At 40.0% G+C, this 26,471-nt stretch overlaps 1 protein-coding gene and 1 long non-coding RNA gene across 4 annotated transcripts; one reads left to right on the top strand and one right to left on the bottom strand.

Moving 5' to 3' along the window:
• The first annotated feature begins 24 nt into the window (after positions 1–24).
• Positions 25–24,342, top strand: LOC146577837 (solute carrier family 12 member 3-like). 2 transcript variants are annotated; one of them, XM_085255595.1, is made up of 29 exons: positions 25–4,305; positions 4,996–5,068; positions 5,293–5,450; positions 5,703–5,853; positions 5,998–6,114; positions 6,236–6,311; positions 6,793–6,888; positions 9,066–9,205; positions 9,338–9,448; positions 9,586–9,697; positions 10,394–10,524; positions 10,619–10,703; positions 10,885–11,042; positions 11,907–12,014; positions 12,704–12,827; positions 12,920–13,021; positions 13,351–13,509; positions 13,649–13,748; positions 14,004–14,115; positions 14,318–14,452; positions 20,384–20,490; positions 21,009–21,091; positions 21,182–21,250; positions 21,349–21,453; positions 21,852–21,963; positions 22,358–22,444; positions 22,707–22,842; positions 22,939–23,006; positions 24,024–24,342. In XM_085255595.1, exons 3-29 carry the CDS (start codon positions 5,311–5,313, stop codon positions 24,160–24,162), a joined length of 3,063 nt encoding a protein of 1,020 aa, XP_085111721.1. In that variant the 5' UTR covers positions 25–4,305; positions 4,996–5,068; positions 5,293–5,310; the 3' UTR covers positions 24,163–24,342. The 2 variants fall into 2 exon arrangements, with proteins under 2 accessions (XP_085111721.1, XP_085111728.1); XM_085255602.1 differs by having other exon boundaries at positions 25–5,068; positions 5,293–5,387.
• LOC146577836 (uncharacterized) lies at positions 5,658–25,991 on the bottom strand. Of its 2 annotated transcripts, none has more exons than XR_014889617.1 (6): positions 25,871–25,991; positions 19,414–19,490; positions 12,444–12,544; positions 11,937–12,025; positions 6,474–6,519; positions 5,658–6,378 (listed from the first exon to the last, which is right to left on the bottom strand). It is a non-coding gene; the product is annotated as an uncharacterized LOC146577836 (long non-coding RNA). The 2 variants fall into 2 exon arrangements; XR_014889618.1 differs by lacking the exon at positions 25,871–25,991 and adding an exon at positions 19,588–19,607.
• Between the last annotated feature and the right edge of the window lie 480 nt (positions 25,992–26,471).

Raw genomic sequence — 26,471 nt, 5'->3', positions numbered from 1 at the left:
TCAAGACTATCTTTAACTTTAACAGAGCCATTTAGCTGTATTTATTCAATTCAATTCAATTTCATTTAAATAGCACCAAATCACAACAAAAGTCGCCTCAAGGTGCTTTATATTGTACAGTAGCTCCTACAATAATAGATACAGAGAAAAACCCAACAATCAAATGGCCCCTATATGAGCAAGCACTTTTGTGACAGTGGGAAGGAAAAACTCCCTTATAAACAACTGAATCAGGTGCTGAGCCTGTGATATACTGAATGAAGGTTCAGACGTCACTCATCATGTGGCTCTCGCCAAACGAACCAAGCCTCGACACAGTGCTTCTGAAGGAGTGTGTTATTTTTTTGGACACATGCGCTTCAACTTCAAATGGACCATCACTGCTGTAAACCCAAAATGTCTGCTGATTCTTCTTATTTACACCCTTCTTTGACACTTGAGCCAGACTACTTCCCACACAAGGAGAGAAAAGAGTGTGAGAGAACTTTACTCAGAGATAGAGAAAGATGTAACAAAAGAAAGGACAGGAAAGGAAGCCGAGAGCTTAGATTTAAACGTAAGGAGTGCTCATTCATGCTTGATAAACTGCAGACTTAAAGATTACATGTCATGTTGTCATTTGTAATCATATACTGGATCTGTATGTGACATGTGTTTAACCCTAAAAGATCGTTGGGTTTCCCCACCTGTGAATCGCACTTTAACCCTGGACTATACTAGTTTTGTGATTAGATGTGGAGGTTTAAATCAGACAACAGAATCTTTTTGTTTCTTTTACTGCTTGGTTCCTACATAACAGCTTCACTCTGACCACTTTCATTAGAAGTACAATCCAGATTTAAATAACATTTGTATTCTTGTATACTAAAATTGTTTTGTTTTTATATTAATATAGCACAAGTTTCACATACATGTGCTTAAAAACAAATGGTAAAAATACTTTTAAGGAGCTACTTTTTTTTTACTTGGAGTACATTTCAGAGGCTGTTTTTTTCACTTTCACTTTTACTTAAGTTGACACATGTATCTCTATCTCTAAAGTTTTAACTTTTTAAAGTTAAAGAAAAAATCTGCACATAAGCGGTTTCTGTGGGGACCCCTTTCCCTTCTTGAGACATATCTCTCTCTTTTGATTTTCTTTTCTCTCTTTTGAATTTGATTTAAAACAGGAACTATATTTTCCTCATAATGGTGGCCAGTAATGAACTGTTCATGTTCCACCTTCAATAAAAATCAAATGAGCTCACCTTAGGCACATCTAGGCAACATTGGGGAGGGAGCTGCTGCTGCTTCGCTCTCTCTGACTGTATCTGAAATTAATAGCCATACATCTATTTGGATAGACATAGTGTCACAGCTATCACTGGCTTGCTGTCTTTAACAGCTGCCGATAGCTAAACTATTCTTAATCTGTTAATTGTATTCTGTTCACTTTTCTTTTGAAAAAAAAAATATTATACCTGACTGCTCCCAGTTTGCTTTTTTGTTGGTCATTTTCATATCTATAATTTGCCTGAGAACTTGCCTTGATTGGCAGCTGTAGCCAATCAAAATTACTCTAAGAGTGCATTGATGATTTATCTACAAGGTCACAAAAGAATCTAGAACAACATCTAAAGAATAGCAGGTGTCACATTTCTTACTGAAGGTCAGGGTTAATGATTAAACAACAACAAGGAGATCAAATAACCATCCTCTGTCCTTTTGAACAATACTTTTTAAAAACACTAACTGGAAATGCTCTTGGCTTTTACATAGAAAGTTCCTTCTGATCAAACCAGTACTGGAGGTGACATTTTTGTTATTATTATTATCTTTTTTATTATTATTAATAATAACTGTTATCCTGTGTATATATATATATATATATTCTTGAACCAAAAATACAAACTGGAATTGGATGATTTTTGCACTGTGTGCATTACATAATGAAACAGTGATTCATCTTTTGAGGAACTGCACCCACAAAAAAATCTCCTGGACTGATAGGATGACCTTTGTTCATGAAAATGTATTGCCATGTCAGTGCAATGCAGTGTGCATTTTCCCCCGTTATGGAAAATGTGTCATTCATACGATGGCGTTTTCACAACAAGGACTAACGTTTAGCGTATTTTTAGTCTTTATACAAATAGCATGAAAGTTAGATGTAATCTCAAAGGAAAGGTATCTCTGGCATTGCTTGTGCTCTTGGTTTATGTTAAATTGGGTAAACTGTCTACATGAATTAAGAGATTCTAAATTCCTGTTTCAATTGATTCTCACTTCCTGATTTTTTTTTAACGTAATTTAAATTTTTGACTTTCTTTGCAGTTTCTCTGTAGGGAACACCTACATTTTTAAATATTATAAAGGTCTGTCTCTCTTCAATTGTTAATTGTACAAATTTGTCCTTTAAAAAGATGCTGATGAACCTGAAAAAAAATAATTCTAACAGTCCAGGACATTCTTGTTTGGGTGCAATTCCTGAAAGATGAATCACTGTTTCATAATGAATTTTATAAAGCGAATCTAAGATGTGATAAGATAAAAAAAAATCTGAGGGTGATCCGAGCAAGCAGGAGGACAGGCAGGTTGCAGACGCGAATGCTGGATCGTAACCACTGAGGGGTGATTGACGGACAGGCGTGGAGCATCCGTCAGCGCAGGGTTAAACGGTCCTCCAGGTAATTGTCCAGAATGGAAAGCAGGTGTGCAGGTGATGGCCCAGCCCGGGGGTGTGGCCACCAGGGCATCACACACACTCCTCAGACACAGGGCCACAGACCATGACAGTTCAATTACATTTTTTTAGCTGAGTCTACATAAAATGCCACAGATGGGATACAGTTTGAGATGCATCAAATAATATGACTCAGCTGGGTCTTAGCTGAAGACTTGGCATATCTTATGGTGTGCAGTTCGTCCTTAAATATAAAAATATGACACAACGCCATTATTTAACACGTGCTGTTTGCTGAAGCTTCACAAGAAATGGTTTAATGGAAGTATGGCAGTCAAGAAGATAAACATAAGGTAAACAGGGAGAAAAAAAAGTTATTCCGAATTACCAACAGTATCCAATACCATCTAGAAATTAAGATTGGCAACAACTTAATTTTTCAACATGTTGTTGATCCCAAACTGAGCACATTAAAAAAATGCATTCCACTACTAAAGCAAAAGCAAATCAATGACTCCCTAAATCGGTTGCTCACAAATTACATGGAAGAACTGGTCACAGCTGTTTCCTGATCCACAGCTTGAAGGGAAAAAAGGTATACAACAAAATTCTAGTGTTTGTCACAGAAGATGGTACTTGTCTCCTGTAGCGAACAATAATTATATGTTAATAAAGAAAGATTAATATACATGAAGATAACAACAAATAAAAGTGAAAATAGTTGCAGTGCAATAGAAACACTTTATGTTACTAAAGTGATTTAATAATAAAGAATAACTTTAAAATTAATCCTAGAAACAATAATGTGATTCTTTGTCGGAGTTGTGTCTCTGTGTTCAGTCTGTGGATTTCCTGTTTTATTTTGAAGGTTCATGTCTTATGTCAGTGTTTCCAGTTTCGCTTCCTGTCTCATTAGGTCTAATTTCTCCCGGCTGTGTTCCCACCTCTTCCTCATTCCCTCATGATCTTGCCTGTGTCTTTATAGTGTGTGTCCTCCATGTTCAGCGTTGCGTTTTACCCTTAATGAGCTGTGTTTTGCTTCCGTGGTCCCTCGTTTTCAGGTTTTTCTAATGTTTTATTAGCCTCATGTTTTCAGTTTAGGTTTGTTCTTGTGAGTTTATGTTTGGAGTTTCTGCCACAGCACAATAAAGCTGCCTCTCTTCGTTCACTGTGAGTCCAGTGTTTGGGTCCTCTTCTCCTGTCTGCGCACAGCACACCATGACAGCAGCACTATCAGTCACCGATTTACCTCTTCAGTGCTTGTATCTGAAAGTTGTTTAAGCAGCGCAGGATCATCTTGAGAAATCCCTGTGAAAAATAAGGCTAGACTAGTATTTAAAAGCACCTGCCTTGAAGGTTTTTAGATTTTTCGGACGTTCGTGATGAAACTATTGACATTAGTGTCAAACAATGTTTATTAATTCCAACAAAAGATATATGAACCCCCGATTTTTCCTCTCAAATAAAAGATGGTCAGGATGCAAGGGCAATGGGACATGTTTTTTCTGCTATGTGGAAAATAAAGTGTTAGTAATGTAATGTCAAATGTGCAAATTAAAGTCCTCAAAAAACAATTCAACCTAGGGAAATATTAGACACACGAGCAGCACATAATTCATATTTTGGACTAAGAGGAATCTTTGGTAAGGATTTGTTCAATTCATTTCAATTTTATTTATATGTCACCAAATTACAGCAACAGTCGCTTTATATTGATATCTCATTTTAGATTAGGTCCCGATATACATCTACCTACCTTATTCTTGCTTGTGGTTGTAACAAATAATTTTTGACAAGGGCACAATGACCTTATGAGAATGCTGATTGCACAAGAAATCAAAGCAGGGTCAACTATAGCATTGCACTGCCACAGTGAAGGCCATGCTGCCAAAATTTTGTTTCAATTTTAAAACACTCAGGCAGCTCTTAATCACAAAGTCAGTAGTGTATGCAAGAAAATGCTGTATATTTATGAATTACAGGCAAGGAAAGAATACCAAACTGTTAATAGCTTCAATTTTGATTGAAGCTGGAAACACTGCTAGCTCATGAGGTCCCAACAATTCTGAAAAACTGTAGGGTGATTCAGGTTGGTCAGGTATTACTCATGTTAAACTTAAATAAAATAAAAATAATCATTCATTTATGTTTATATTTCAAATGTTGGTGAGAAACATGACTACATATTTTTGTTTTCTCTTTTATTTCCTACCAATATTATAAATAGATCTTTTGTTTTTGTTAGATGTCACACTTCCTGTAAAGCAAATTGCGTAGATTTCTTTTTCAGAACAGAGGGAGGGGATGTCACATATCCCACCTATTTCATGCAGAGTATAAAAGCTGAGCTATGAGATGAACAAAGGGACATTTTTGACCTGTTGATTCTTTTATCAGGGGAAAACTGTAAGTATTGTTTTTTGCTTGTTCTTTTGGGTTTTTTTTTTTTTTTTTTTTAGATATCTTCATTAGACATTATTACATTATACTTACATGATTTAAACAAAAGTCTTTCTCCAAGATTTCAATTTCATTAAAATATTTTTGTCTGTGCAAAATAAATAAATAAATAAATAAATAAAAATGAATCAGTCTTTCTCATTCATCTTTTCTTCCATAATCTCCAACAGGCATAAGTGAGACTATCAATGGGGCAGCTCAAGTCTAAGATTACAGGGTCAGGCCCAGGTATTCACCAGGCAAATCCTGAAGAAGGACCTCCCAGGTACTCCTCACACCATTTTGATAGCAGTATAAATCCAAACTCCACCATCTCAGGCATGTCAAGGTTTGTTAAACGCTAGATTTTTTTCTTTATTTATTCTCTCACTTGTAAGTCTTACATGATACTATTATATCACACTGATCCTACTTCAACTAGCTAATCTATAATCTGTTAAATATGTAAACATAAACAAAGTAAATTAATAAATAAAAAAAGAAAGAAAATCTAGCAATCACTGAAGGAAATGCAGTTTCAAACAGTTATGGTTTCATTATTTATTAACTTTTTCTTTCTTTTTTTCACTGGAACAAAAAGCGAATCAGGACAGAAGGACATGGAGCTGCGAAAAACTTCTATCTATAACACCATAGACATGGCACCACAGTTAGATTATTATGCAAATACACTGCCCCACCAAGAGATCAAAATCAGACCTTCCCTTGATGTTCTGCGCAAAACATTTGAGGTGAGATTTCCACCTGTGGAAAAAAGATCTCACTGTTGTGTTTTTTTAACTTTGCAACTAGTTTAATCAAAAACTGACATTTTATTATATTTCTATTCAGAAAACTAGCAGATCCATTTTCTAAATTATTTATTATTATTTTAGGAAGTGGAAGCAGAAAAGGCTGCCGCAGATGATGCCGCCGCAGAGGATGAAAATGAAGAACCCCAAGGTCCTGAAGGGAAACCGCCTACTAGATTTGGCTGGTTTATTGCAGTCTGGGTGAAGAAAGCTTTTGTGTATTTAAGTCTACAACATACAAATAGAAAAAAGACTAACTAAAAAAAAGGAACAATTAAAACAAAAACAAAAAAGACATTTTTTTCTTTTCTTTTTATCACAGATGCGCTGCATGCTGAATATCTGGGGTGTCATCCTCTTTCTCCGGCTAACATGGATTACCTCTCAAGCAGGCATCGGTGAGACAACATTCATTCATTGTTCAGCATATTGGGTCCTTTTCATTCCTGCTTTCTGCTGCCAACTCTGGTATATATAACATTGATTTAGGCTGTTAATTCTTGATAGTAGATATACAGTCAAACAGAGAATGATAATTTGGGGTTGAATAAAATACTCACCTTGATTAAAATTTGTTCCTTTTCATCCTGCAGAAGGTACTTCATACTATTGGCATGAGAAATGTAAAAAATCAATAAATAAAACAAATTTATATACGTTGAGAGTACTTACCTAGCCCATTTTTGTGGATATATGACAAAATAAATACAAAATGTATCATAATAACAGAATTGTATAAGATCTGTAGACAAGAAAATTGATACACTACATGTAAAACATTCTTATTCAAGCCCTTTAAACAGGACTTTGATATAATAATTAAAGACCTCCATGATCATAATATTATAATACTGAGTCCTAACTTGTTTCTTTTTTTAGTGTTGGGCTTGGTTATCATAGCGCTGGCTGTGTCAGTGACCACAACAACTGCCCTCTCAATCTCTGCCATCGCAACCAATGGGAGAGTGAAATCAGGTGAGCCCATGTGCAATTTAAGAATTCCAAACAAACCGTCTGAAGTAATCTGAAAGTATGAATACTCTGGATTCCTGTTGAAAAATCGCCATTAAGTCTGTAAAAATGGAAATTTTCAGTTGGGTTAAATTTTTAATTTATTTATTTGAATATTGCATCTTAATAACTTTATTATTAACTGTGTATTATGTATATACACTTAGCATTCAAACTAAAAACTCCTAAAATCACAAATTGAATAAATGATTTTAAAATGGAATGACACAAGTATACGTGTGAGAGGACGCCGCTCAATCTTGCCTTTTAAAATCATCCCTTGAATTTCCAGCTTCAAACCCACAATCCTGTCTGACACTCTCTTTATCTCTATAACACTTTTAAGAAATGTTTCCTTTAGGAGTATTCTCACTACATTTATCTTCACATCAACATTATGATAGAACAGCTCCAATGCTCCTGGCGTTGCTTCCCTTCTTCCTGGTCCCCATTCACACACAATATTTTTAGTATCCACCATTCCATCATATCAGTGAGCTCTCTTTTTTTTGTGAGATTTGCCCTTAACACTCTATTCTAGAATACTTATCCCATTTGAACTACAAATTTAAATGGAAAAGGTTTTATGCCAGATGCCCTTCCTTATACAACCCTCCACATTATCTGGGCTTGGGACTAAAACTATAAGCAGATTGATTTGTTGCTTGTTTCCAATTAAGGCAATTCAAATAGTCTTCAGAGATACTTCTCCAGGCCTCTAGAGGGACATCCCGTTTTGGGATGGTGAAATTTCTTTTGATCCATTTCCAGCCAAGATGTTTTTATCACTGTGCACGTGTTGCTTGTGCACAACATCAATCAATCAATCATATTTTCAGCCGTAATGGAGCCCAAGTGGACGGTGAATGGTTTTCTTCAAATGCTCTCGTCCAAAGTAGCTCAAGTAAAATAAAATTGGAAACCAGCCAATTCTGGTCTCTAACTAGGAAGTTTTTGCATCTTTGAGAAATAATCAACCCTTCTCACTCCCAAAACGTAACATTTTACGCTAGGTGACAAATCGTCACCATATTACGTTTTCGGCTACCCACCACGTTCCTAAATGACGACCTCGGAAAAAAGAGGAAATATGAGAACCGTCTGGACTGAATCTACACATGTTCGCTCTTTTTCTTCAAATCGCTTAGAAACACGCTATTTAACATCATTAAAGGTCAGGGCTAGGGATAAGGTTAGGTTTAGGGCTGGAATACAGGGCTGGAACGTCTATTACCGCGGGAGCGTCATTGCATTGGATCCCAGTCATAACCCGCCGCGTACCATAAGAACGCCGAAGGTCTTCTTTCGCGTTCCTCAGGAACGCCGCGGGACGTGACAAAACGTCGACATGTTACGCCCCGGGAGTGAGAACGCTCTGGAAATAATATATCTGTTGGTCAAGATATTAATCCATTTCAAAAAGTTCAAATTAGTGTTCTGCATCAAATAAAGAAAAAGGAAAATCCATTTGTTATTTGGGTGTAATACTTCTTAAATAATGATAAACTTAGATAATTCAAATGTTTGGTTAAATACAATCATTTTAAAATATCACAGTTATGTTGGATATTGAAAATAAGTGCTTTTCCACAGTCAGAATGTGAAAAACAGAAAACTCATGAAAGAAAGCCTCATCAATGATATATATATATTTTTAAAAACCTGAAGAGTAAATATGCGTTTGCTAGAAAGCATAATTTGATGTGATGTAAATTTAGATTTAGTGTTTTCAAGAGTGATGGGCACATCACTAAAAGAGAGGTAAAGTAAAAAAAATAAAAGAGTAAAAAGACAAAACAGAGTCACGGCACATGCCTGTATCATTAGCCAGAGTTTTCTTAGATTAAATTTTCATACTGATGCTCAAAAAATGAAGTCAGCTGATTGACAAATCTAACCCCATTGAGAATATTTGGAAAATACCGAATACTTTATGTAGCTGTTTGATTCTCCCATAATCATAAGAAGATGGTAACAAATAAAAAAATATTTGTGGACATAAAAATGATATTCCATAAGCTTATCAAAGTTATGTTAGAATGAAAGGTGTATCAAAGCTAAAGGCTGTCCAATGACATATTAGAGAGCGTGATTTTTTTTCACTTTAACAGCCTTGTTTCTGCTTATTTTTAAATATTTAGGTGGGACATATTTCATGATCTCTCGCACACTCGGTCCTGAACTAGGAGCATCAATTGGGTTGATCTTTTCCCTTGCCAATGCTTTGGCTGTTGCGCTCCATACTGTTGGCTTTTCAGAGGTTGTACGCGATCTGATGAGGGTAAACAAATAATAATATAACTAATAATAATAATAATAATAATAATAAATAGGTAACCACATCTTGTAAAATAATGCATTCTAAATCTTTATACTTTCATATTCCTGTTAATAACTTGTTGATTTTTTTTAGAGCTATGGTACCATAATGGTGGATTCGCTCAATGATGTCCGTATTATTGGTGTGGTCACGGTGACAATTCTTTTGTTCATTACGTTCGGTGGAATGGACTGGGAAGCCAAGGTAAGCAGACCCAAACACATTTCACTTTGTTTGCTGGACATGGGTTACAAATATTGTTGTTTCTTATTAATGTTTACTCTTCATTACACCTGTTTCAATTATCCCTCTATATTCTTTTTTCACTTTCACTCTCGTAGGCTCAGATTTTTTTCTTCATAGTTCTCATGGCTTCCTTCGTTGATTACCTTGTGGGAACACTGATACCTCCCACCCTACTGAAGAAGTCACAGGGCTTCTTTGGATATGACAGTAGGTTTATTCTTCTCACAACAATCTATTTTCCAAAATGTATCTTTGAAAAAATCATTTTGATTAAATTACTTTAGTTATCAGTACTTCTAATAAGTTCTGCCTACCAGTTCTAATGCACTAATCTTCATTCTCTGATGTCAGTTATTCTGGACTGTCACTGACAATATTGAACACGTTATAGGATTGACATGAATTAATTATTGGAAGTAATAGCTGAAAGAGCAAACTTTCAGCTACTTTACAAAATCCTGACGCAACTGAGTGTGCCTTTCATATGCTGGAGAAGAAATCTAAAAGGGCAAACAACTGAAACAAGTACAAGTTGAAGGTGGCTGCAGTTTTCACCAGAGAAGATTCTCAGCAACTGCTATTTTACATAAATTGTAGACTTCGAATACTCCTTGTTTGCAAGGGATCTGCAAAGAAGTACCAAACATGACTGTTTTAACATACGTAATATTACATTTTGTCAAACACTATGGTGTTCTGTTACTTTGAATCAAAGTGTGGAATGTGCAACTGCACTTTAGATCAATTTTCGATTTTACACTGAGGAACATTTGTTGCTCATGTGGGGTTACTCAAAGAAAAATATTTATTTGTCCCAAACATCATATGTGTTTACAATAGGGACATGTTTTTAATAATTTAAAGTTTAATACTATTTAAGCTAATATCTCGTATCTTCTACAGGGGATATATTCATAGAAAACCTCACACCAAGCTGGAGAGGTCCTGATGGCAACTTTTTCCGTCAGTTTGCAATTTTCTTTCCTGCATGCACTGGCATCCTGTCTGGAGCCAACATCTCTGGAGACCTCAAAGTATGACAAGCATCAAGAAAGCAAGATGGTTCTTCCACTGAACCCACTAAGGTTTATATGTGAGTGATGACTCTAAAAATATTTTCTTTTGTAGGACCCTTCTACTGCTATCCCCAAAGGCACCCTAATGGCCATATTTTGCACCACTCTCAGCTACGTTGTGATTGTTATCACTTCTGGTAATTACTCAGTTTCCTTTTTTTCTTTGCATTAGACATGGCTGGAATCTAAACTTTAAAGCTTCATTCAGATTCTGTGGTATACAGGCATTTTTTTTCTTGTTGAAACCACCCGTGAGAAAAAGGTCAGACACTATGAAACTGTTTTTTAACTCTGTTCTGAAACTAAAATTGACTGCAGGCGCAAGTACAGTGAGGGATGCCTCTGGAAATATGACTGACTTCATGACTGGAAACAGCACAAGTGGCTGTTTGGGACCAGCATGTAAACTGGGCTGGAACTTCACAACCTGCGTCCAGTCACAGGCTTGTTCACAGGGTTTGGCAAACTACTCGCAGGTACTGGTCAGCTAAGAGATAAATAGCATTTATGTTCATTGAAATTTTAACCAGTTTTTTTATTTATTTAGGTAAAATAAACATTGTTATTGGTTGTGAAAGGTTGGATCAGGTCTTAAGTTATTTTTTATATTTACACGTAAAATAATCCCATGGATGGTTTTCGATTCTCATCTCACCTTTGGATCTAAAGATCTGAGTTTGAAACATATTGAGATTACCATGCTTTCATGTCTTCTATTATTGTAATGATCTTTTAACAGGTTAACCCAAAAGCATTGAATTGACTATAAATTAAATAAAATGATGTATCGAGGTTCATTAGAAGAATCAATTAAAATGAACATGTTACATTGTTTTTAAGGAATTTGTACTGACTGTCCACTACTTTCAAGATTTAAAATTGATTTACTAAAATTGATTACTTGTTACTTTTTAAATTGTCATTTCCTAGCGCCAGAATATATAGTTCGCCTTCTTTGCCCTTATCAAACAGTGTGCAGCTTTCAAATACTTAGAAACTGTATTTTGGCTTCTTTGGTTCTAGAATGAGCTGCATAATGAAATCTAGCTTGCCTTATTAGTATCTACTTTTAAGTTATTCTTATTCTCACTATAAAATTGCCCTTGACTCTTTCATGGTCTTTTTTTGTAATCTTTTTAAATTTCCTTATATGTTGTCTTTTGTTCGTTTAGTGTTTCTTTTCTGGAACTGTCTCTTGTAATGCTGGTTCTATTTAAAAAGTGCTTATTTATTGCTTATTTAAACTGTACTGTTTATTTTTGTGAGCATTTATATTAAATGTGTTGTTTTGAATACATTATTCCAGTTTTTAACAATTTCATTTTGAAACTTTTCTACAGGTAATGGGCCTGATATCTGGTTCATATTACCTCATTGTTGCTGGTGTCTTTGCAGCCACCTTGTCTTCTGCTCTTGGATTTCTTGTTTCTGCCCCTAAAATTTTTCAGGTGAGAACCACCTGGAAAAAAAAGATACATCACAATGACTGAACCATATGTTTTATTTTTTAGACAATAAAATATGGATTGTCTTAACCAAATTTTCAGCTTGTGCAGCATAAAGTATTAATTTTGCAGAGTCGAACAGTGATAGACAAACATCTGACACTAGCTTTCACAGTTCTACTATTTCTGCCATAGTATTTATAAAGATGATCATAGCATTTGAGATGGAACTCAGTTCTTAGCCACATTCATCTTAGCTTTTATTTTGTTTTAATTCAACCTGAATTAATTTAACAGAAAAACTACGGGACACTGCTACCTCATGGGCTCGTGACTTGTCAGTCACATGGGGAAGCACATTGTTTGTTATCACCTTCCTGGAACAGATGGTGACCTTAATGACAAAGAAGCCACATACTTTTTTCCACATACCTTTACACAACTGGTTGCCTTTTTGACACAGATGTCAGAGAACCAATGATTATTAGAAATAAATCAGATTTCCGTCTCTCCAGCATTGCTTCAGCAAGGTTCTGCAAAAAAGAAAAAAAACTTAATTTTTTTGGTGCAAATTCCTATATCCCAACTAGAATAAGCAGCAAAACAATGAAACATGTAATATAGTCATCTGTAAATGTAGTAAAGTTATTATTGTTAAAGAAATGATGTTTGTATTTTATTTCATCCCTCAGTGTCTGTGCAAAGACAATGTATACCCGTATATTTCATTCTTTGGAAAGGGTTATGGCAAAAATAATGAACCACTTCGGGGCTATATACTCACCTACCTCATTGCTGTGGCCATCATTCTAGTTGGTGAGTGTAATTCAGAACTGTCCTCCTACTGTTATTTGAAATATTGTTTCATATATGTGCTGATCGTTTTTTCCCCTTTTGTATTATTACAGCTCAACTAAATATCATTGCACCCATTATCTCCAACTTCTTCCTGTGTTCCTATTGTCTCATAAACCTAAGCTGCTTTCATGCATCAATTGTCAACTCCCCTGGTAAGTTATGTACTCAACTATCGCACTGCACTAAGACTTGATAAAAGCTCATGCCTATTCACTAAACAAGAAATTAACTATTTCACCAGGTCAAAAGTGATGTCTAAGATAGGTGATACTTAACAAGCTGATAAGAAATAATGTGAAGATATATTCCTTTGAGCATCACTTCAATATTTTTTTGTGCTTATGCTTAGGGAGGGCAAAAAGAGGGGTTTATATTTCAGGTTTTTTTTGCATGCTGTACTGGACACAGTTCTAGAGATCTAAAATCAGAACGTTTGCATTATGCTCAGATCTAACTGTCCTTCTCTTGTCATCTCTTAAAGGATGGAGGCCAGCATTTAAATACTATAACAAATGGACAGCTTTGTATGGAGCAATGGCATCTTTTGCTCTGATGTTTGCGTTTACCTGGTGGGCTGCTCTAGTCACCTGGTTCGTCATCTCCCTCCTGTTTATATACATTACATACTTAAAGAAACCAAGTGAGTCAAAATCAAGCATAGGTTGGAAGTCAATGTTGCTTTAACAAGAAACATGTCTCAGATGGACAAGTGAAATGCACTGTATTACCTTTCATTTATACTGCATCCGTTTGCATAATGTTTTTTATTACATCAACAGATGTAAATTGGGGCTCTTCAATACAGGCAAGTTCATACAACATGGCTTTGTCATTCTCTGTGTCTCTTACTGATGTGAAGGACCATGTCAAGAATTTTAGGTGAGGGATCTTAAACGTTAAAATGCATTTGTCTGTTTTTTATTTCATGTGTTCTGTTTTCAAAGAGTATTTGTGTGATCATTGTTTTATTTAAAAAAAAAAAACTGTCAAAATAAATCCTGCTAACATATGCAGAATGGTGAAAGAAGGACATATCAACAAGTGCTGATCACATATCTCAATTAAACATTAGGATAATTCAAATAGACAGTAACTCCCGGACATTATCTTTGTTCTCTGATGTCCTTTTATTAGACCACAGTGCCTTGTCATGACTGGACCTCCAAAACAGCGCCCTGCACTGGTGGATTTTGTTGGCTGCTTCACTAAGCAAGTAAGCCTTATGATCTGTGGAAACATTATAATGGTGAGTTTCTTTGTTTCATGTTTATTTATAAGTTATAAATGACAACTGATTGACATTTTTGTATCCACTTATTAAAAGTCCTCACAATGGCTTTTTGTTAGAATTTTTTTTTTTTTTTTTTTTTTTTTTTTTTTTTTTTTTTTAAATTGCACATGCTCAGCTCCTTCTGCTTTTCATGGAAGGTTGAAATTGCCTTTTCCAGGAGCCAGACAAGCAGACCCAGTTTCAGGATTCCACAGATCAGTATGTTAAATGGCTAAACAAGAGGAAAGTTCGCTCGTTTTACACTCAGTTTACAGCTAACACCCTCAGAGATGGAGTTCGATATCTGATGCAGGTAGGTCCTCTATTTGACAAGCAATTGTTGCTCACTACCCAAAAGAAACTAGAAAATGAATAATGGCTTCTTACAAGTTATACTGTATGAGTCTCATAATGTTAGATAATGTTAAACCGTTTTTATCAGCATGTGAGTGGCTCTATTTAGCCTGAAAAATTAAAGGTTTCTCATTGAGTTGCAGAAGACACAAATATGTCAAGGCGCGGCTGTGTGGCAGGCAGGAGGAGGACCCAAACGCAAAACTCACAGACACGGAGATGAACTCAAAATCACAGCTTTAATGCTGGAGTGGCAGAACATAGGAAATACAAAACTAAACTGGGAAAAGTAAACTAACATACGCAGAGACACAGGGAGATCCACACAACATGAGGGACGACGTCACACTGAACAGAGGGAGACGCAGACAGAAATACACAGAGGGTTAACGAGGGAAGTGGGAACACACGGGGAACACAGGTGACACTGATAATCATAACGAGACAGGGCGGGGTGAACTGAGCACTGACGGGAGAGGTGAAACAGGAAGTACAGGAGGAGAGAGAGCACGAGTAGAACACCAACGTAACAGGCAGGGGAGACATGGAATAAACACGAAAGGGGACGAGGGCTCATAAATACATAGAGGGCACACAGGGGGAAGAGAGAGCACGGGGAGAACTTAGACATAATGGGCAGACACAATAACACCATGGACAGACAGAGGGAACACAGAAGTGGGAGCAGGCAGGCAAAGAACAGAAACCTAACAAATGGCAAAATCACAACAGAATACACACTCGGAATGAACAAAAGCATAAGGAAACACAAAACACTGAGTCCTCAGACTCAGGACCATGACAGTACCCCCCCCTCAAGGGCTGGCTCCAGACAGCCCAAACACAGAAAAACAAAACCTAACAGAAAACAACCCAGGGCGGGCGGCGGGGGCCCAGGACGGAGGGCTCGGAACAGAAAACAAAGAGCACAGCAAACACCGGAGCCCAAGAAAATAACGCAAACACAGAGCAGTTCAGGAGGCCGGCCGTGCGCAAGGCAACGGCGGCGACGCGGAAACAGTTCAGGAGGCCGGCCGTGCGCAAGGCAACGGCGGCGACGCGGAAACAGTTCAGGAGGCCGACCGCGCGGGAGGCGGCGGCGACGATGACAGCGCTGGTCCGGGGGCCGGCCGTGCGGAAGGCGACGGCGGCCATTCAGGCGAAGGCGGTCCGGGGGCCGGCCGTGCGGAAGGCGACGGCGGCCACTCAGGCGAAGGCGGTCCGGGGGCCGGCCGTGCGGAAGGCGACGGCGGCCACTCAGGCGAAGGCGGTCCGGGGGCCGGCCGTGCGGAAGGCGACGGCGGCCACTCAGGCGATGACGGTGCAGTTCAGGGGGCCGACCGCGCGGAAGGCAGCGGCGGCGGCGAAGGAGACGACGGAGCAGTTCAGGAGGCCGACCGCGCGGAAGGCAGCGGCGGCGGCGAAGGAGACGACGGAGCAGTTCAGGAGGCCGACCGCGCGGAAGGCAGCGGCGGCCCTCCAGTCCCAGGCGTGCCGGCCATGGCCCGGTGGGCGCAGGGCCAGACGAGGCAGCTGATGAGGATGCTGGGCCAGACGAGGCAGCTGATGAGGATGCTGGGGCAGACGAGGCAGCTGATGAGGATGCTGCGGCAGACGAGGCAGCTGAAGAGGAGGCTGCGGCAGACGAGGCAGCTGAAGAGGAGGCTGCGGCAGACGAGGCAGCTGAAGAGGAGGCTGCGGCAGACGAGGCAGCTGAAGAGGAGGCTGCGGCAGACGAGGCAGCTGAAGAGGAGGCTGCGGCAGACGAGGCAGCTGAAGAGGAGGCTGCGGCAGACGAGGCAGCTGAAGAGGAGGCTGCGGCAGACGAGGCAGCTGAAGAGGAGGCTGCGGCAGACGAGGCAGCTGAAGAGGAGGCTGCGGCAGACGAGGCAGCTGAAGAGGAGGCTGCGGCAGACGAGGCTGCGGCAGACGAGGCAGCTGAAGAGGAGGCTGCGGCAGACGAGGCTGCGGCAGACGAAGGCTCTGAAGAGGAGGCTGCGGCAGACGAAGGCTCTGAAGAGGAGGCTGCGGCAGACGAAGGCTCTGAAGAGGAGGCTGCGGCAGACGAAGGCTCTGAAGAGGAGGCTGCGGCAGACGAAGGCTCTGAAGAGGAGGCTGCGGCAGACGAAGGCTCTGAAGAGGCTGCAGCGGCCGAAGACTCGGAGGCCGGGCCAGGCGTAGCAGAAGCACAGGCGGATGTAGCCGGGCCAGGTGATGACGAGGCGGTCGCAGATGGCGGCTGGACAGGCTCCTCGGGCCCTCCAGCTGATGCGGCGTGAGGCTGAACGGGCCCCTCGGACCCTCCAGCGGAGACAGGAGGCTGAACGGGCCCCTCGGACCCTCCAGCGGAGACAGGAGGCTGAACGGGCCCCTCGGACCCTCCAGCGGAGACAGGAGGCTGAACGGGCCCCTCGGACCCTCCAGCGGAGACAGGAGGCTGAACGGGCCCCTCGGACCCTCCAGCGGAGACAGGAGGCTGAACGGGCCCCTCGGACCCTCCAGCGGAGACAGGAGGCTGAACGGGCCTCTCGGACCCTCCAGCGGAGACAGGAGGCTGAACGGGCCCCTCGGACCCTCCAGCGGAGACAGGAGGCTGAACGGGCCCCTCGGACCCTCCAGCGGAGACAGGAGGCTGAACGGGCCCCTCGGACCCTCCAGCGGAGACAGGAGGCTGAACGGGCCTCTCGGACCCTCCAGCGGAGACAGGAGGCTGAACGGGCCTCTCGGACCCTCCAGCGGAGACAGGAGGCTGAACGGGCCTCTCGGACCCTCCAGCGGAGACAAGGAGGTGCTGGCCGGGCTCACTGGAACCCCCAGCGGACGAGGTAGATGGCGGCGTGGGAGCCGCGGAGTCCTGGATGAGCTCATCCGAGCTTCCAGCAGGAGCTGAAGTAGAGCCAGAGAGGATTGGGACCCCGGGCTCAATGTTAAGCTGGCCAGAAAACCGCACTGCTACGGGGAACTGGGCCAAAGGTTCAGGTGCGAGCTGAGCTGCCGGACACACGGGGACCTGAGCTGATGTCTGTAGTAACGGTGGTGGTGAGAGTGGAGTAGGAGTAGATGACTTCACAGGAGAATGAACCAGAGGTGAGTGCACAGGAGACTGAGCTAGAGGTGGTAGTGGTAGTTGGGGGGAAAGTGGAGCTGGTGATTGAGTGGATGACTGTGCTAAGGGATGCTGCACTGGGGACTGAGCTGGAGGTGGTAGTGGTAGTTGAGGGGAAAGTGGAGCTGGTGATTGAGTGGATGACTGTACTAAAGGAGGCTGCACTGGGGACACTGGAGACTGCACTGGGGAAAGCAGGGCTGCAGGTGACTGCACTGGGGACACTGGAGACTGCACTGGGGACACTGGAGACTGCACTGGGGACACTGGAGACTGCACTGGGGACACTGGAGACTGCACTGATGGTTGTAAAGTTGGAAACCGAGCTGACGATAAGGCTGATGATTCCTCTGCCAACTGAGCTATTGACTGGGCTAGGGATTGAAATAAGGTTTGTAGTAAGTCAGGCTGTGGATGTGACTGTGCTATGGGAAGCGAGGCTGAACGTGGTGGAGGTGGCGACTGAGCTTCGGGCCGGGCGGCTAACAGAGATTCATGGCGAGTCACTCCTGGCAACTCTGTAGGCCTTAAACTGTCCATGTTAGGAGTAGCAGTCTCTAAAACAGTCACAGCACAGGAAGATCCAGGTTTAGCAGAGTCAGTAATACCGAGCACAAAGGGATCCGTTGCGGACACAGGAGCATTCACACAAACGGTTTCTAAATATATAGGTTGGAGAGCAGAATATTGTCCGAGTTGGTCCGACTTGGAAGTGGCATGGAAGAAACAGTTAGTGTCACTCACCACCGGAGTTTGCTCAGAAACGTTAGGGCGGCGGCGGCGTGAGCGCCGTTTTCGCCGAGAGGGGGGAGGAGATGAGCCGGGCCGCGAATCCTCCAGCGGACCGGGCTGAACGTCCTCCGACCCCTCACACTGGAGAGGCAGCTCCGGGCGGACGCCTACGGTGGAAACAAGGAAGTCCCGGATGTGGGGGTGCAGCGCGCCGAACAGCCACGGGAGTCCGGACACCATCCGCTGTAGACGGGCGGCTACGACCTCCCGGTGTTCGTCTCCTGGCAGCGCCTCCCACTCCTGACAGTGGTACTCCACCGTATAGATCAAATCCTCCCGGAGCTCAGCGGAGGGGTTGTGAGTTGCTGGGTCCATTACTGGTGACGTCGTACTGTCAAGGCGCGGCTGTGTGGCAGGCAGGAGGAGGACCCAAACGCAAAACTCACAGACACGGAGATGAACTCAAAATCACAGCTTTAATGCTGGAGTGGCAGAACATAGGAAATACAAAACTAAACTGGGAAAAGTAAACTAACATACGCAGAGACACAGGGAGATCCACACAACATGAGGGACGACGTCACACTGAACAGAGGGAGACGCAGACAGAAATACACAGAGGGTTAACGAGGGAAGTGGGAACACACGGGGAACACAGGTGACACTGATAATCATAACGAGACAGGGCGGGGTGAACTGAGCACTGACGGGAGAGGTGAAACAGGAAGTACAGGAGGAGAGAGAGCACGAGTAGAACACCAACGTAACAGGCAGGGGAGACATGGAATAAACACGAAAGGGGACGAGGGCTCATAAATACATAGAGGGCACACAGGGGGAAGAGAGAGCACGGGGAGAACTTAGACATAATGGGCAGACACAATAACACCATGGACAGACAGAGGGAACACAGAAGTGGGAGCAGGCAGGCAAAGAACAGAAACCTAACAAATGGCAAAATCACAACAGAATACACACTCGGAATGAACAAAAGCATAAGGAAACACAAAACACTGAGTCCTCAGACTCAGGACCATGACAAAATACCTATGTGGATGTGTCAAGAATGGCATTCTACTTACAAATCAGCTTTTGGTTTGTAATCATGGTGTCAGGGCTCTGTGTGCGGGCAGGTGGAGAGGAGGACCCAAGCGCAGGACTGGAACACAGAATTGTAAATCAAAACCTCAGCTTTATTGCTGACATGAAAACCAAACGTGAAGTGCCATGAATACAGAAACCAAAAAAAACCACACAGGCATAATCTGAGGGTACAACGCGACACTGAGTTGAGGACAACACAGGGCTAATATACACAGGGTGGTAATCAGGGAATGGGTAACAGAAGGGAGACACAGCTGGGGGAGATCAGGGCTAACGAGACGGGGGAGCTAAGCTGCACACACTAACATAAGACAAAGACTTTCACAAAAAGACAGGAAACAAGAAACCACTAAAGATGCAGACACGACACAGAGACAGACTAGACACTGAACAGAAACTGCAATACACATGAGAACCCAAAACCTAAGAACTGATACCTCACCAAGAATAACTGAAACAGATCTATAATGATAATAATAAACAAAGCACCAGAACATCAGAAAACAATCCATAATGCAAAAATAGACCAAAATATAAGAAACTCAAAATGCTGGGTCAACACTGACCCAGAACCGTGACACATGGCATATCATTCCTTTTTTAAACTATAAAATGTTATCAAACATTTCAGTACTATAATACAAGTGAAGCAAAGGGTTGTGTTTAAATGGTCTGTTTAAAAAGAAATGCTATAATTTATATTCTTGTTTAGGGGTGGATTTATGTGTTTTTCCTGCATCTTATTTATGGTGTCATTTTAAAATTCCACTATCTTGAAAATATTGTAAAGTTTTTTGACATTTTCAATATAGATATCCAAGAGTTTAACTCAGTTTAACTTAAAATGTAAAATGCCTGAAATCCCTAAAACTTTTGGCTGTTTCTGACAGCTTCTTCTTCTTATTATTATTACTATTATTATTATTATTATTATTATTTTAATTCAAGGCTTCTGGTCTCGGCAAGCTAAAGCCTAACACGCTGGTCATTGGCTTCAAGTCAAACTGGATGGAAAGTTCTCCTACAAGCATTGATGATTATATCCACACTATATAGTAAGCTTATCATTTTTTTCATATTCTGTGTGTGTGAGCATCATTCTATTGTAAACATCAAAGATTACATCTTTGAATCAATTCTGAAAAAAACGTTATGGTGTTGTTATGGTATTAATTTTGGGAGATGAAGAAAACATGAAGGAAAGCCGTGATGCGTAGGTTTATTCTATTTTAACCTCTGTTTTGGTATTTGAATTGACAATATCTGTATTTTTGAAAAACGTTATTCATAGATAGGTAGGGTGGGGTCACGTTACCATCCACGAAAATTTGGCTTACATACACCGTGGTCTTAAGGGTCAACTTAATGATTTGGTCTAAAATTCATAAAAAGCCTTTTAACGATTCTTTTAAAAGTGTGGTGTGCATTTTTAGCATATCGAAAGTACCATACAATATTATGACACCTTCTACTTAACACTGAAATGAATGCTACACTTTTTTTTTTGTTTTTGCTGTAAAGAGTCCTTAAAAGTATTTCTGTTGCTCACACACTCTCTTTTACTGTTCTTCAGTGATACATTTGATGCCAACTACTGTTTGTGTATCTTGAGGATGATGGATGGGCTGGACATCAATGACCATGCTGATTTTAAAGGTTGGATACATGGCCTAGAATTCTTTTAGGCATCAATTCCCAAACGTATATATGTATAATTTATATATATAATTTATTTTTTAACGTTAGAAAACCAAGGCTTTGAGCCTGATGAAGCCATTGAAAGCAATGACCATCAGCTTCCTGAGAAAAACTCTGGTAAGCACTTCTAATACAAATATACATTATAATTACTGCTTCTTAAGTACGAATATGGAGTAATCTTTATGATAACACATATCTATTGCTTTTTGCAGCTAATGACATTTCTGAAAACAGCAAAAGCGATCAGGTCAAGACTGTGTTTAAGAATGCTGGGGGAACAAAGACTATCGATGTCTATTGGATAGCTGATGATGGAGGTGAAACATGGCACATGGGTTACATGACAATTTATTAATATGTGTGTAACACTTAGTTGAAACACTGAGTTGATATAAAAGTGTGTGGATTGGGTATCTGGTCAGAATTCCGGGCCACCAGTTTGGGATTCTGACCACTTACTTTGGTCATCTAACTATGATGTCTCTTGGACACATTGTGAATGTGAATCAAAGGATGAGTTGGTCTGTGAGCTAATCTGGAAACACCTAGATCAGTCAGTAGCCAAAGACAAGGAGGTCTCAACATTTCAACTTAGACTGGTGGATGGATAGTTGATAGATATAATTTTAGTGCCAATATTGGCTTTAGTCAAAACTGAATCTTCACCTATCATGTTGAATATAAAATAAACCACCGCTATCTTGCTCTTCTCTAGGACTAATTCTACTGGTGCCTTACCTGCTCACCAGGAGAAAATGCTGGCGAAGCTGTAAGATTAGGGTATTCATTTTGGGAGATGAAGAAAACATGATGGAAAGCCGTGATGCGTAGGTTTATTCTATGTTATCCTCTGTTTTGGTATTTGAATTGACAATATTTGTATTTTTGAAAACCCTTATTCATAGATAAATTGAAATTGAAAGGCGTGGAGGTAAACATTCTTCCAGTAAGTTTTTATTTGTGATCTATTTCTTTATTGTTAAATAATGTATTGATTAAATTGATATAATTTTTTCCTTTAGAAAAGTTTAAAACTGTATATTTTAGATGTACAACACACAGTCGGCGATCAAATTTGAAATAGCACCAGGACTGAAAGAGCGTTTCCCTGCATGCTGTTCAGATTGGGGTGAAAATGTTTAGGAATGTTTCAGGTTATATGACATGGTGTTTGATTTTCAGAAACTGAAGTGCTTTAAGGTTGTTTTTGATTTCTTTCAGAATGATGGCCCTGCTGAAGAGATTCCGTATCAATGTTACTGATGTTGTCGTCATGACAGACACTGAGAGGAGTCCCCAACCCAAAAAGTATGAAAATCTTACCATCTTTTTCAAATAAGACAAAATATACACTTTTACAAAACTCTGTGAAGCGACAGGCATGGAATTTCACCTTAACGTTTCAATTATGAGTCCCATTTTTATTTAGTGAAAAAGATATTTTTAAACATGATGTTGAATTAACTGTAATAGAACACTGGAAGTAAAATTATTTAGAGCATGTTTAATTCTAGCAGGGTGTTTCTTTCCTTGCCAGCAAACTCATTTGTGTCTTTTTGATGCCTTGCAGTATGAATAGGTTTTTGGAGACTGTTGCGCCCTACAGGCTATATGACGAACAGCAGGAAGATGTCTCGGTTCAGGAACTAAAAAAGAAGGAACCATGGAAAATATCTGACAAACAGTTTGAAGCTTTTAGACTTAAGGTCTGTCTCTCTGTACCTCATTTCTGACTAAAGGAGGAGATGACATGCATATGATTGTCCACCAAATTAATTTAAAAAAAAATTTTTTATTTACAGTCTGAGAGAAAAGTAAGGCTGAATGAAATCATCCGGAGGAATTCACAAAATACCACCCTCGTGCTTGTGTAAGTCGACTGTTTTTATTACCGGTGAAATTCAGAGCCTTTTTTGGTGCAAATTTGTTAAAACTGTCTATTATCTATAACATCGTATATGCTGCCATTGTTTTGGTGTATATTTAGTCCCAGAATTTAGGCAGTTTTATTATACATGCATACACCATTTAACATTCCCTAGATGGTTTGTATTATACTATAATGTGGTGTATAATATATAATATGAAAATGCAGATCAAAAATAAAAGGGGATAATTGTAATGGATTCAGCAATGCAACCTTCAGGAACTAAATGACTTTACATCTGTTTACCATTATAGTATATGTTTAAAAATTTTAAAACATAAATTGCATATTTTAGCTATAACAAACATGATAATAATAAGATCTAATATTTAATAAATATTTTAAATACACAAGGGACAGTAAAAGGCATTATTAGGATCTCAACCCACTCTGCCTAATAGATATTGGAAATTATATATATACGTGTGTGTGTGTGTGTGTGTGTGTGTGTGTGTGTGTGTGTATTCATATATATATATACACACACACACACACACACACACTATTGGTCAAAAGTTGTTTCGTTTTTAACTGTAGTTGCTGATTTGTTTCTATGCTTTCATTTCAGAGTACAATTAAACTGCATAATAAAAAAACTGTGGTGTTCTAAAACGTTTGACTCGTAGTGTACAGTTACAATTAAAACAAAAAAGAAAAGAAAAAAAAGATAATTTTATGCCAAACCACTTTGTTCTTTAGAATGTAAGATTTCAAATACAAAACAAGAACAGTCTATTTTTTTTATGGTACTTCATTTATTTTAATGCTAAACCACAAAATACAGTGTGTTTATAAAAAGAATAAATAAATAAAAATAAAAATAGAAGAAGTGTATTTCTGTAGTTGCTGCAAAAAAAGTCCCCAAGCAAGGTTATTTTTAATTTATTTTGCCATTTTTTTTATGTTGATTGTAATTCAATAATCTTTTTTTTTTTTTTTGTTATAATTGAATTCTTTTAGGAGTCTTCCTGTGCCGCACGGCGACTGCCCCAGTGCTCTGTACATAGCCTGGCTGGATACTCTGACCTGTGGCCTCCACTGCCCTGCAGTGCTTGTACGAGGAAACCAAGAGAATGTCCTCACTTTTTACTGCCAGTAAATCCTATGTTAGTGCAATGAAATCTACAGAAACAATATTTTTGATACTCTAAAACGATGTCCTGACAATAAAGGAGAAAAAAAATCACACAAGACAAATAAGTAAATAAGAAAAAGCATAAATGCGTGTAAATGATGTGCAGTTGTTACAATGATTAACAAATCTGATGAATAATAAAGAATGATCAAAAATGGAAGATAACACCATTGTGGTTATTCACTTTGTGCTGAATAATTTCAAACTGTGTATTCCACAAATAATCACATACAGAGCTTACCCAGTGTATTACACTAATTCAGTGCCACATCACAACAATATATATATATTAGGGGTGCAACGATACACAAAATTCACGGTTCGGTTCGGTTCGATACTTTGGTGTCACGGTTCGATATTTTTTCGATACAAAATAAAATGTTCATGCCTTTTTAATTTGTCATTTATTAAAATTATAAATATATATTTTAACTCAAAAGTACAGTTTTTAAATTTAACCCTAACCCTTGTGCATGTTTTTTATTTTGACAGCGAATGCGCACCTGCGGACCACTTATGTGCAGCCCTGGTTATTTAGCTCGTCATATTGCAGCCACAGAAATTATTTTGTCCATGAAACCATAAAGCTGCACTTTCTTTTTGCCTTATAGTCTGATTTGTCATAACTTCTCCGTTTTGTGGTAAGCTTTTCTTTGGCTGTCACTTCTTCACCCTGACCTGTCTTATTTGGCTCAGCAGAACTGAAATATATATCTGTCTGTGAAGGTTCTCAGTCATCCAGGTCATCTTAGTCAAATATAAATCCTGCTGCTTTTACACACACACTCAAATAAGCTCAGCGATTCTCTGCGCGATCAACCTCTCACATGTTTAAGCTTGCTGCGGGAGATTTCACTTGTCATGTTTGCATAGTAAGCTAACGATTAATAAAACGATGTCAGAGGAATTGGTGCACAAATTATCATCACTCACAGATCAGTGCTGTCGCTCTCTATACACAGTTCGCAGGATTGCAAAGTGAAAGCAAAAAAACAAGCGCAAATTCAAACGCGATTTCAATATGTCACATATTGACAGTGGCTCACCGATGCCAATGACATAATTACCCAGCTACATTTCTGAAAGAATGCAAAAGCATTGACATATATTTTTCCTTCCTACAATAGCCCGACGGGCAGGGAAGAGATAGATTTTGGTAGCCCGACTGAAAAAAATCGCTAGCCCCAGGACTTCGGGCTAGCGATATTGCAAGCCCTGTATCTGATTGAGGAATCACTCATCTTTGGAAAAGAGAGTTTATTACAGAGAAATGGCTCTTTCCAAAATAAAAGCTATACTATCCGCTTCTTCTGGGCTATATTCTCAGCAGCATAAGGAGAATCATGTGCTAACAGCTGTCTAAATGACTCGGCTAAAGTTAGTAGCATGCTTGTTGTTTTTGTCTTTGCACTAGGATGATGTCGGCGTAAATGTGCAGTCATATTCGTTGTGTTCCCACTAGTGCTTTCAGGTTGATCTCGTTGAAATGACCTTAACGCCACAACACGGCAAATCTCCGTTAACGAGCTACCACCGATCGCCCCGTGCATGGGGCTAGACGGCCAACACGTTAACGAGCTAACTGCGCTAACACACTAGCTCCCACCCATGTAATTGAGCATTGCGTGGCACATCCAACATACTGTTTTACTTTAGTCCATGACTCGCTTACCTTCAGGGTCATACGTCACATGAAAACCAAAATAATTCCAAACGCCAGATCTGAATGAGAGTGGGGGAGGTCCATGTTGCAAGGAGAGCTTAACTTCTGTCTTGCTAGCTTGCCCTGTGCTCTTCCTTCTGACTATGCTGTCTGTGTTGAGCGCTCAGTGGATCTGCGCTCGACAGTGCAGCCTAGGCAGAGTAGTCGAACGCAGATTCACTGAGCGCTCAACACAGACAGCATCGTCGGAAGGAAAGTTGATAAAATAAATTACAAATGTTGTATTGTTCGATACATATGCGTACCGAACCGAAAGCACTGTATCGAACGGTTCAATATTGATACGAATATCGTTGCACCCCTAATATATATATATATATCTGTCCCATCTGTAACAACTGAAAATAAAATAAAATAAATAAATAATAATAACAAAGGTAAATCAATTGGACCAATACGGCAAGGTTGTGATGATCCACTTGGTAAAGTAAATCCGTTGGGCATCTTCTTTGGCCTTCGGACAGTAATTCTGACAGCTAAAGAACCAAACGGGACAGGCCAAAGGAAAGAAAGAAAAAAAAAGCAGCAAATGAATTTTTCATGCTAAGTA

The sequence above is a fragment of the Mchenga conophoros genome, linkage group LG3, assembly GCF_057382185.1.
Source record: "Mchenga conophoros isolate Kocher_MC1m ecotype Shallow Benthic linkage group LG3, M_conophoros_male_GT1.1, whole genome shotgun sequence".
NCBI classification, from domain to species: Eukaryota; Metazoa; Chordata; class Actinopteri; order Cichliformes; family Cichlidae; genus Mchenga; species Mchenga conophoros.
Note: the sequence above shows the minus strand (reverse complement) of the source record. Positions and strands in the feature narration are given on the sequence as shown.